This window comes from Biomphalaria glabrata, chromosome 12 (genome assembly GCF_947242115.1).
Source record: "Biomphalaria glabrata chromosome 12, xgBioGlab47.1, whole genome shotgun sequence".
Taxonomy (NCBI): Eukaryota; Metazoa; Mollusca; class Gastropoda; family Planorbidae; genus Biomphalaria; species Biomphalaria glabrata.
Window position 1 is genome coordinate 8,296,162 of NC_074722.1, and position 12,818 is coordinate 8,308,979.

The 12,818-nt window shown below is 35.1% G+C and overlaps 1 protein-coding gene across 1 annotated transcript in view; it reads left to right on the forward strand.

The window, feature by feature from the left end:
* LOC106050474 (MLX-interacting protein-like) overlaps positions 1-12,818 on the forward strand; it is a 36,719-nt gene that overhangs the window by 15,678 nt on the left and 8,223 nt on the right. Inside the window, exons 6-16 of the mRNA XM_013205444.2 lie at positions 526-608; positions 2,028-2,777; positions 6,585-6,738; positions 7,733-7,974; positions 8,701-8,736; positions 8,863-9,016; positions 10,315-10,460; positions 10,636-10,737; positions 10,920-11,001; positions 11,179-11,402; positions 12,232-12,361. Coding sequence (XP_013060898.2) covers positions 526-608; positions 2,028-2,777; positions 6,585-6,738; positions 7,733-7,974; positions 8,701-8,736; positions 8,863-9,016; positions 10,315-10,460; positions 10,636-10,737; positions 10,920-11,001; positions 11,179-11,402; positions 12,232-12,361 — 2,103 coding nt within the window. The remainder of the gene's footprint in view (positions 1-525; positions 609-2,027; positions 2,778-6,584; positions 6,739-7,732; positions 7,975-8,700; positions 8,737-8,862; positions 9,017-10,314; positions 10,461-10,635; positions 10,738-10,919; positions 11,002-11,178; positions 11,403-12,231; positions 12,362-12,818) is intronic.

Consider the following 12,818-nt stretch of genomic DNA (forward strand, 5'->3'; position numbering starts at 1 on the left):
ACCTTTTTCCTTAACGGAACACTTCGCACATTCTGAGTATTTGGTGGAACACTTTGCTTATTTTTTTTTAGATATTAATTATTCCAGTTGTTTGTTGAACACTTATACAGGCCTCAGTTTGGGAAACTGTGATTTATTTTATTCGTTAGGAAATATCATTTTTTCCTTTGCCTATGTTTGATTTTAAATAGGATTTAACCTTTACGAATATTACTATTTTTTATTTAGATAGAAATTAAATTGTAATAATTTTATATAAATTATATTCCCCTCTAGTTTTAGTATTAGTGCATTTTGAGTAAAATTCACTTTAACTCTTTCTATCCTAATTGAATATACCATTGTTGATTTGACCCTATTCTTTATATCAAATCAACAATATTATCATCAATGCTTAAAAAGTCAGTTGTTTCATTGTTTTCCCCTGTCAAAATTTTTAAATTATTGTGTCAAAACATTTGTGAACTGCTACTATTTTCAAGCAGCACTTGTAGAAAGAGCTCATACAAACAATTTCTCTTCCAGAGCTGCTGCAGAACTCCAGATTGGCTAACAGCTTCAGCTCCTCCTTTGTGACAGACAACACTCCCAGTGTTGATGTAGGACAGGTAACTCTAGCACTGCTCTATTTCAAATAAAATTAATGATTAAAAAAAACATGAAAACAAGTAAATAATTTATTGAAGTCTCGTCTCGTCTGTGGCATTTTACGTCTCGCGAGACGATCTTTTCCCTTTGCAACTTCTTGTGTGACTAAAGAGGCCAATCCTTGATACACAGCTGCGATCACAGGTTGGGCATATAAAATCACCAGGCGCCATTGCATTTTCACCCTTCTTTCTGCTTCTGTTGTGTATGACATCTGCAATCTGTGACCCTTCCTTTATGCTCTCTCTCCATGTGGATCTGTCCAGTGCCACCTCTTCCCAGTTGCCAGTGTCGATTTTGAAGAGCTTCATGTCGCGTTTGCATACATCCGTATAACGTAAAAGTGGGCAACCAGCGGCTCTCCTGCCTTCAATTAGATCGCCATACAGGATGTCCTGTGGAAGTCGACCTACTGGCATTCTACGAACGTGGCCAAGCCAGCCAAGGCGTCTGCTGCTGATAACAGAGCGGATGTCCTGGCATCCTGCTCTATGTAGCACTTCCTCATTTGTTATCTTATCTTGCCACCTTATTTTAAAGATCCGCCTTAGGCATCGGAGGTGGAAGACATTCAGCTTTTTTTCCTGCCATGAGTAGGTTGACCATGTTTCACTTCCGTACAGCAAGGTGCTCAACACACAGGTCCGGTAGACTAGGGCTTTAGTCCTGCTAGTCAGCAATATGTTGTCCCAGACTCTTTTCTGCAACCGTGACATGGTGGCCATTGCCTTGGCTATCCTGTTGTTTATGTCTTTATCCAGTAGAGTGTTGTTGGATATGATGGAGCCAAGGTAACAAAAGTGATCAACAATTTCTAGTGGTTGGCCATTAATGCTTACTTGAGGTGCAGTGTTTGTGTTTTGGACAAGTATCTTAGTCTTGCTTTGACTGATGTTTAAGCCGAACTTCTGGCAAGCAGCAGATAGTTTGTCAACCATGGACTGTAGCTGAATATCAGAATCAGCCACAATAGCTGCATCATCGGCATACAGGAGTTCCCTGACGAGTAGCTTCCTAACCTTGGTTTTTGCCCGCAGCCTTGATACATTAAATAGTTTTCCAGAGGATCTTGTATGGAGAAACACACCTTCGTTTATGTCGCTGTACGCATAATGCAGTAGACAGGAGAAGAATATGCCAAACAGAGTAGGTGCGAGCACACATCCCTGCTTGACACCACTGCAAACCTCAAAAGGTGCTGATTGGGCTCCATTGAATTTGACAGTACATTTAGTTTCCTCGTGAAAACACTCGAGTGTTTTCACGAGGAAACTAAATGTAATTTATTGAAGTATTTCTTTATAAACCAATGTTGGTAACAACATTTATTATGACAATTTCTTATGTTTCAAGATATTTGTTTTGATAAATCTCCACAGGGAAATGTGAATAATAATGAAATGTCACTGGTTGACTTTTTGACCACTCCATCCATTGAGACTGGGGTGTCCACAGCAAGTCACTCTTTTACTACTTCCACTGTACAATCAGGGGGCAGTAATAACTTCAACACCGTCAACAATAACTTTCTCATTGATGGCCAGCAAAACATTACGTTTCACTTGGCACCAGACACTGGTCAATTTCAGTTGGACCCGGATACAATTGTTTTAAGCCCCACGCAAAATGTGAACTCTGGACAGCAGACATATACCATAATTCCTTCCGGCGTCTATCAAAACATGTGCTTTGGGAATACGACAGTACAGAAGCCAGCTGCTTCTCCATCTCTTACCCATGAGCTGCTGGCCCAAATGCTACAGCAGCAGCATCGCCCTGCACAGGAGGGTATTGCCAACAGGAGACCAGCACAGCAGTCATCAGTGCCCCTCCAGCCTTCCTCATCTCCAAGCCACCAGCAGCAGGGCCCAAGACAGCAGCTGCTGTTTCAACAGCCATCTCCTTCAGCCATGAGCCCACTGCTGACACAGTCCCTAACTCAGGTTCAGCCTCAGTCTCAAGCAGCTGTCAGGCCAAGCTCCCAGAGGAAATCTCCTAAATCCACCAAAGCAAACCTTAATCAGATGACTAGTGAAGTTGGTTGTGCCAGTGGTGTCATATCAGGTTTAGCAGCTAAACTCAACTCTAATTCTAATAATAAAAGAAAAGAGGTCCAGTTTGCTGTGCCGGTAAGTATAGTTCATTTATTGCGCTTAACTGTTGTTTTTTTTTTCAATCATAAAGAGTAAAATACTTGTATATAAATATATAATGAAACAACTATAATAATAATCTTAGAGATGTTTAATGTTAGCATTCTTTTTTCAACTAGCACTAGGAGAGTGTTTTTTTAGGTTCACAGTGCAGGTTTCTGTGACCAACGTGGTTTCATATGGCTATCACAAAACCAACCATCTTTACTTTTTTCCCAGATATTTGGTACCCAAAGAGCTGGGAGTCCTTCTAAAATCTTGAATAACAAATATTTTACTAACATGATTAACATTGTCAGACAGCTTACATTTTTTTTTTATTAATCCAAAATTTGTTTCCTTAAACTTATGTGATGTGCTAGTTTTGTATGTATGTATATCTATCTATCAAGACTAGAATCGAGCAGTACAAAAACTTGTTTGCTCCTTACTCGGTCAGACTATATCAACGCCACTCGTTGATTAAGAAATATGAGAAGTACCAAGATATCTGTGTGTTGTTCTATTTATGTGAATGTTTCTGTTGTGTTGTTTTTATATGAGAAAAGAGTCCTTGTAATCAGAACAAATTTCCATTAGGATCAACTCCCATTTCTAATTTATTATTATGCAGTTCACTGCTCATTAGATTATATTCTTTATATTAGTACATTTTCTTATCTTTAAAACAAACAAAATATAAAAATTCCTTTTTTTAAAAAAATAAAACAAAGCTTATTTAGGGGAAGAACTCGTCTTTAAAACTCTAAATCTACCAGTAATGTACAAGTTAATTCCCTTATTCAATATCAAACTAAATAATTTATTACCACTAATTATTTGACTAATTTAGAATTTTTGTTTATTGATTCATGTTTTGTTAGGTACAATAAATAATTATTTAAAGTATCATTTTGATCATAGAATGCTTAAATTAGAAATAGCATTAACGATTATTTAAGGTTGACTAAACCCAACAAATTTAGCCATACCTGTGAATACTGGAGTATTCCTTTCCCTTGTTGCTATTAAAGAAAATAATTAATTACCAATAATTAATTTTCTTCTTCTTTCTTATTATACATGTTGGAGGGTTCAGATAAGTAATTCTATATCTGAGATGAACCGCGCAGTGGATTCCAGATTAGGCAGTTCTTCGTATAGTTTTTCTTCTATAGGAGGGATCTGAGACCAGAGTCTCAATTAATTGTCTAATTGGTTAATTTAAAATTTTTTTTTTTATTCATGTCTTGTCTATGTGAATGAATAATTATGTGAAGTTTCAACTTGATCTAAGAATGGGTATGGGAGAAATAATGTGTACACATTTTTTTACCAGACAGACAGACAGAGTGAGTTGATATAAGCTTTGTAAAAAAAACCTTTGCTTTGATTTGGATTACTTTTTACATGTTCCTGTACAAATAAGTTATAATGCTGAAGTTTTATTTCAGTCCATTGGTAGTAGAGATCAACTCATTAGAAAAATAATAAGATTCTTGTTCCCCTAAAAAAAAAGATTGACAACTCTGCTTATCAAATAAATATATATATATATATATATATATATATATATATATATATATATATATATATATATATATAAATTAAAAAAAACAAGCACATTTCTGTTTTGGATCTAACTCTGTCATTATGTAAGACAGGTGAAACCCACCCAATAAGTAGATATGTGGCCATCACAACTCTTTCCCAATTATAATTGTGTGATCACTTTAGCCTGAAGAACTGATCAGCTTAGGCTAAAAGATTCTGGGAAATTTGAGTTAGTGGATCTTGGTCCTACTATTTTGTAAATGTCCACTATGATTGGACCATGTAATAATAAAGTTAAGTGTACTGTACAGTTATCAGTTATCACCCCAAACTGTAATGAGAATTCAGATAACAGAAGTGAAAATAGATACTATTATATCATGACTAGCAGCATTCTATACACTATATCTATATTTTTATAGTATTTTTTTTATTATGACACATGCTCCTGTTTAGTAAGAAAAAAAAAGTTTCACAATTACGTTTGCCTATATTTGTTTATATTTAAAACAAGTGAGGGGGTCCATATCAAATAAACAATACATATGTAGCCTGGGTTATATAATACTACTAGCACTACCCACCAATGTGTTCCCATGCTAGATTGATTGATTTGGACATGGACCCCCTCCCTTTTTTTTTTTCTTACTTATTAAATAATAATAATAAAAAGGCCCACAAAGTAAATGCTCCCCAATATATTTTTGGGGAGTGAATTCTATTCTAGTATCCATTACTTTGAATAGGATGCAAGCTAACTTCCATATTATATGCTGTACTAAATGTCTAAAATATGAACTCTGAGACATGGATAATTTAAAATTCTGTCAGAGTAGTTATAAAATAATATATACGAAAGTTAGTTTTTGGCTTATTTGATCATATATTTATTTTCAATATTTATTAAATTTCCAATTAGTAAAGAACTAAAAAAAAAAGATACTACAGGATTATTTGGTTGTTAACAACCCTCTCAGTGCTTACCTCACTGTGGTGCAAGATTGGAAACATTCAGTAGAGGAGACAAAACGGCCAATAGGGAAACAAGGGTGGAAAGCTTCCATGGGCTTAAGAATGTGAAGAGACCTAGTCTCAACTTACATTTAATAACAATTACAAATTCGGTGGTTGTGTGACCATAAAGGATTTGTTGACATTTAGGCCTACTGATTGTTATACATGTGGATAGGTAGAGAGAAATAGTTTAACAGGTAGAACTATAAGTACAAGTTAAAATATAACATGTAGGACTATGTACAAAGTTCTGCATCTATATGCAACATTTAAGACTTGTAATTTATCAACCCAAACTAGTTAATAACAATTTATCACTTGTCTCTGACATGAGCGTTGTTGGATGGAGCAAGGGTTAGGGATTAATAGGCTTAACATAAAATTGATCAGCTTTCTTCTCCTGAGAATAAAAAACCCACTAAAAACATTATTTAATGTTTTTTTCTGTTTGTATCTGCTTTCTAGTTAGTTACTTTTTGTAGGAGTCCCCCTTGTTGATTCAGTGTCCCAGGATAAAAGTTCCCCTTTTAGACCTTGCGATCTGTAGGACAGATGATGTTAGGATCAAATGTTTCTTTGGCTAACGCTCACTGATCAGAGGGTGTCATGTGGCCAGCACATTGTCAAACCACCTTACTTTCCCAAACCAAAGTTACGTACCAATTACATTTGGGCAGACTCTAGTCCACTCTAAAAATTTAAAATCCCAGTCTTAATAATAATAATAATCTTCATTTTCCGTATGGAAATTTGTCTTACAATTTGTGCATTACACCAAACAAAAAACATTATAATTATAAGAAACCAAAGTGTACATTCACACCAGACTCACTCATAATTTACATGTGACAAAGTTTATATCAGATTGTTCCTATTTAATGATTTGATTGCCAGGGGAACAAAAGAGTGTTTGTGTCTGTTTGTCTTTGCTATAGGTGTCTTGTATCTCTTTTGTGATGGTAAAATCACAAAATCCTGACACAAAGGGTGATTCTTTATTTCAAGGATCTTGTTAGCTTTTTTATAGATTTGAGCCCATGAACCTAGGTTCGGTAGCTAAGCACTTATCCAGTCTTGAAATATGGTTTACTATTGTGTCATCACTCAAAATATCCAAAATCTTTTTTTCAAAATATTGGCAAATATTTAATGTAAAAAAAGAGACTCTTTAAAAAAAATAAAAATTTGTTCATTATTTAAAGGTGTCAAAATGAAAATATTTTGTGCTTTTGTCAGATCAAGCCCTCAGTGTCCACTCTGCGTAAAAACCGTGTGATAGCTCCAGCTCCATCTGCACCTCCACCACCAGCACCAATTGCACCAGCTCCACCTGCACCAGTTCAGACACCATCCATGCAGGCTTCATATCTTGCTGAACTTCTGAAAAATGGTAATAAACAGCTTTAAAATGAAACATCTTTTGTCCTTTCTATATGTGCTAGTTATAGACATTGGTGTCCACAAAAAAGTTATTTATGTACATGTATAAGACTGCTTAGTGTTTTATTTACAACAATAAGCAAAGAAGCTTCATTCATTTGTGCAGTAATTTTATATGGTCATGAGCAGTAACTCTAGTTCATTAGAATAAACAACAAAGGATTAATTCATACAGTTTAAAAGAGAACAAAAAACTATTAAGAATTACTGCAGCTTTTTCTTTCTCTCTACAAATCCTAAATTGAAACTAGAATTATTAACAAGTCAAAAGAAAAAAAAAAAAAACTTCACAGAAATGTTCATATTGTAATTAAATAGCAATAAAAAATAACATATAGAAAAAGTTTCAGATGTGGTAGTAATTACTTTTGAAATGATCTATTTATGATTTATTAATGTCATCTTGTACTGTTACAGTTTAAGTCTTATATTAATGCTGTCTTGTTGTACTGTTAGAGTTAAAGTCTTTCTTTGTCTTTGGAAGAAGCCTCAGGCTCAATTATCTGTTGACCCTGAATATAGAATTGTTTGTGAGGATGATTGTGGAATGAGGATAATTGAGAACTTGTAGTGACGCATAGTCACTTGACCCTGGGTAGCTATGCATTGGGTCTGGATGGTCTACATAGATGTTGCTGCTAGGCGATTGGGCCAGTTTGAGATCCTCATCAAAGCTTATCTATGTTTCATATTTTCATCTTCTTCTCCATCAACCCTGGTACCGTAGTGCTGCTATTATTGTATGTTGCATGTTATGTTTATTGTATAACAGAAATCTTACAATGTTGGCCGTTGAGATAACTTGAGATCTAAACTCTTGTACTTCTCAGTCTAACATAAACTCAGTCATTCATTAATATATAAAACAAAATTTATTGTGAAACTAAATCATTTATTTATATTTTTTTTTAAATATTAAGTTTGTTTTTTATTTTTTGGCAAAGGTACCTACCCTGGGGCCCTTATCAGTGTGAAGAAAGAGCCAGTACAAACCCAGCCTGTGGGTTTCATACAGAGTCCGATCAAGACCACCACCAATCATTATCAGCAGATCAGGCCAAACTTTAGTACTGATGTTAGTCAGCATCTTGGGCAACAGAGTGTTCTCTTCATACCCTCTGCCACCAGCCAGATGCAAACATCACTGCCCACGCTGACAACCAAGTCTCCCATAGAAGTCTCACCAGTGAGTTCTATTGACCAAACAAAGTGAAACCATTTTATTCCTTTCAGCTTTATATCAGTATTAGTATCATTTTATGTTCTGGAAAAGTGTTTGATAACTTTTAACTTTCCCATCATATAATGCAATAAAAGAGTATTTTGTTTAAACAAGGTGTCAGATTGACCGGTAAGAAGTAACCGGACAGGCCTAGTTTTTTTACAATTGCAATTTATAAATTGACTAAACATAAAAAATGTTTTTTTTTTTCTCTACACCTGTAAAGTTTAATGTCACACTGACATTGTTACTTACTTATTAAATTCAGACTTACCTTAGTGTAAACACAATGAAAGTCATTATTATATTCTTTTTGGATAAATAGATGAGTGACTTAAAATGGTAAAACTTGTGATTAAATGTTTAAAGTAAGAAGGGGGATGAAGTATAATCAAAACTGTTGTGATATAGCTAGACATTGTATTTCAAAGAACTTTATTTATTGAGGAATGAATCAAAGCTAGGCTGTGACATAAGTGCGGGTATTAATAATAATACTAGCTAAATAAATAAGGTTAAAAAAACGTCAAAAATATATTTGAATAGTTGAGTTGTAAACATACCCATCCCAGCAGGTTCTCTGCAACAAGAAAGGAATATATTTATAAAGAGGAAACATCTTTTGCTTTGTTCTCAATTTTAATTTTTTGTGTGCACCAGATTCATTAATAGAAAGTATTTTTGTTTCAGACTTCTCTGCCATTACGTGGTGCAACAGCAAACATGGTGAGACATTTAGAAATCTTTTGTTTCTTTTAACACACCAAGTATTCAAAGATATTTCACTCTTGATCTTCTGCTAAGAGATCTTGATTTTTTTTTTCTAGTTATTGTTTGGATTTTTTTTTTCAGGTTTCCAAACAAAAACTGAAAGAAGTTTTGATGCCTAACTCAAGGAGTATTGTTTCTACAATCCAGTCTGTTCCTTCAATCCAATCTGTTCCTTCAATCCAGCCTGCTACTCCTGATATGAATGTTAGATACTCTCCTAAGTTAGAACTTGAAGGTTCGCATTTAAGAAAAACAAAACATTTTTGACTTTGTAAATGAAATTTGTGTTTCTTTAAATGAAACTTGTCAATTCTTTGTTTAAAATTCTGTCATGATCTTATTTGGAATGCAGTGAGGCATTACATACTTCCAGATTGAAAAGCTAATCTCTAAATCCTAAAAAAAAATTCTAATTCTTAACAAATTAAAAAAAAAATTAATATAGATGTTACACACACACACACACAAATAAACTACTTTAAAAATGGAAAAATGTGACAAGTTTAAAAACAATACTTTGAATACCTTTAGAATAAATACAAGTTCAATAAAAATAATCTGTTTCCCAGCATGCCCTACCACTATTGTTTCAAAAATTTTCTGAAAAAAAAAAGAAAAGGCTGTTACACATCTGGTTTTCACTAAAAAAGAGAGTTGCCACAATATTCAGGAGGAGCGGTGGCTGAGTGGTAAAGCACTTGGCTTCCAAACTGGCAAAGAATTAAAGGTTAAAATTAAAGGGGTCCTGGGTTCGAATCCTGAAGACTGGATTTTTAATTTTGGGCTCCTTTGGGTCCACCCAGCTCTAATGGGTACCTGACATTAGTTGGGGAAAAGTATAGGCGGTAGGTCATCTGCCATATAGACCACAAGGTCTAAAAGTGGAACTTTATTTTACTTTTACAGTATTCTAATTCTGAACCAGACATGATAAGCTCTTCTGAGATGAAAAAACTGCTGCTAACTTCCTATCACATCCTACTGCACTAAGTATTAACCCTACACAAACACATCATACCACAATAGGCACTGCTGAAAGACTAAATGTACATGTCATGATTTGTTTAAGAAGTGTATCACATGAATTTATACATTATATTCTGTTAAGAAGAAAAGTAGTTCCCTTTTCAAACCTTGCGATCTATAGGGTAGATGATGTAAAGGCCATCTGTTTCTGTGGCCAGCACAATGACCAACTGCCTTTACTTTTCCCTAACTAATGTCAGCTAACTCTTAAAGCTGGTTGGACTCTGAGATGCCCTTAAGATCCCAAAATTCAAGGAGATTCAAACCAAGGACATGAGGTTAGGAAGCTAAGCGCTTAACCACCCAGCCACTGTGCCTCCATAGTATTCTGTACTAATGATTTACTTATGTACTAAGATTCTACTAGTTCTTAATAACCAGTATATAATATGGATGAAGAAACAAGTTTAAAGACACAAGAAACAGAAGAGAGGCTTAGTTTAGTTATCGGTTAACTTCTCTTAAAAAAATACTTTTGTCATCTAATTAATTTCTTTCATTTCCCAGCCACTTCGTCCATGTTGTCCCCTGTTAGTTTATTGCCTGCCAGCCCTGACTCAAGCCCACTTCTGGTCAAGCGGTCACCATCTCCAAGTCTGCTTATGGATACCATAGATCCTGTCTCACCTTATTCTATGTCACCAGGAGCCATGGTAAAGACTTTAAAGCCTTTTCTTATTTATTTTTTCTTGTTTGTGAAAGGTCTACTCTATAGTATTGATGAATATATTTTTCTTATATTGTTAGGTTTTACACTGTTTAAATAAAGCCTTTGTTCTGTTTACAATTAATTTGACACATTATCAAGATGCAAACTTTGTTTCTTAGGGTGACCCTGACTCTCCTGGCTCTAGTGATTCATCATTTCTTAAGGACCCAAGAAAAGCTGCCCATTTATCAGCAGAGCAGAAAAGACGTTGCAACCTTAAAGTAAATTATTACTTTTATTTGAACTTCAAAGCATTTCACAGTCTCCTTTTTAAAAAAAATCTTTTAATATGATCAAAATAACGTGTTAAAAATGTTTTACAATTACAAAATTAAGCCTTCCTTTTAGCATAAAACAATTCCTAATGAAGTATTTTATTTATTTTCCATGATTTTTTTCTCAGACTGGCTTTGACATGCTGCAGCAACTTGTACCATCATTAGCCCAGAATCCTAAAGTTAGTAAGGCTACCATGCTGCAAAAAAGTAAGCTCATAATTTACATGACTTGAGATTAAAATATTGCTGGATTATATTGAAGAACATTATTAAAAAGCAACACTCCATTTTTATTGTACACAGTTCAAGTGAATACTTCGATGATTAATCCTATCTTTCACAATACTTTGATGATTAATCATATCTTTCACATGTGAATTTCAGCTGCTGAATTCTGTAAGAAACTAAAAGCTGAAAGAGTGCAAATGCAGAAAGAGGCTGCAATCCTAAAGAAAGAAATCGAAGCCTTGAACTCGGCCATTAGTGTTGTGCAATCCCAGCTGCCTGAGACGGGTGTCCCTGTGACCAGGCAACGAAAAGATCAGATGAGAGAGATGCTAGATGAATATGTTCGTGTAAGGACTACAGAAAACTGGAAGTTTTGGATTGTATCCTTACTGCACAACTGTTTATGAAGAAGTTAAATTAGCTAAACTGTTGTAAGGGAAGAACCAGTTTGGCTGTTAGTACATTAATCTTTAAATGTGAAACTATTGCCATCATGGGTGGATGTTTTCAATAACTTAAAGGTTGCCTTATCCATTCCATGTCTGTATAAAAAGTACTGGAGTTGGCTCAATGGAAAGGGGCTTTTGAGTATGTGGGAAGTGTGGTTGAGAGGCTAAGTATGATTGAACTTGGCTTGTCTTGGCTACCTATGAAGGGGGCTAGAGGTTTGACACCGACTCTGGCAGAGTTGTGTTTACTGAGCGCCACGAAAAACCTTCTTCCTGATAACCCCCCCCCCCCCCCCCCCCCCACTGGTCCACAAATGAGATGGGCCAAAAGCGCTCTGAGCATGCTATAATTATTATTATTATTATTATTATTATTCTTACAAAAACCTTTGAACTATAGACTTTTATGTTATCAAGTTATTACAGGGCTAATCCGTCTTCAAGACCAAAGGTTAAGGTAGAGTGCAATTGACTGCCAAATATTTTCTCTTATGCCAGGTGGTTGACATTGTGTATTTGTGGTATTATTTTAAAAACATTGAGCATTGGCTGGGTGTCTGGCAGTACATAAGAGCAGATGTAAATGTAATAATGAAAAACCTACTAATACAAACATAAGTATTGTGAAGGTCTTTTAGGTTTAGGTGAAATAAATCACAAATCTGTGAGAAGAAGATTGTTCCAGTGACTACTGAGCTTGATCTATTTGCATATTTTGTAAGTGTGTCATCTAGTTGTGGAGACCTTAACTCTGACCCAGTTCTCTGTGATTATGAACACGCTGTATGATTCCTACTGCAACACTGTCTCCACGTCCAGCATTGATGATCTGTGCAGAACTTCTCTGACATGGTTGGACCAGTCCTGCTCATTGGTGACACTCAGACCAAGTAGGTAGCTGCTTAATAAAGTTGTGAAATAAAATAACTTTTTTCCCTTCCCAATATAACAAGAAAAAAACAACAACTAGTCTGTTTACAGTTTGACTAAGTCACCATGTTTTCTACAGTGCCCCATTCATTCCTTTCTACCCTGCCCAACTATTTCTTCATTCTCATCTTTTTAAAATCTTATCTCCCCCCTACTCCTCTTATATGCAGCCAATGCCTCACCCCCTTCAGCCACATTCTAATTAGTTAATTCAATTTATCCATTTGCTCACTTCCAATAGTTGTCATCATTACATTATCACTTTCCAGGGTCATTTTAGATGTTGTCAGTAGCCAATAATGGTTTTAGCTTGTAATGGTTTTGCCAGTTGTGTTTTGACATGGTTTTAGCCAATGGAAAGGACATGCATTTAGCATTGTGTTCTAGAATTATGTTTTACTATTTACAGCATCAATA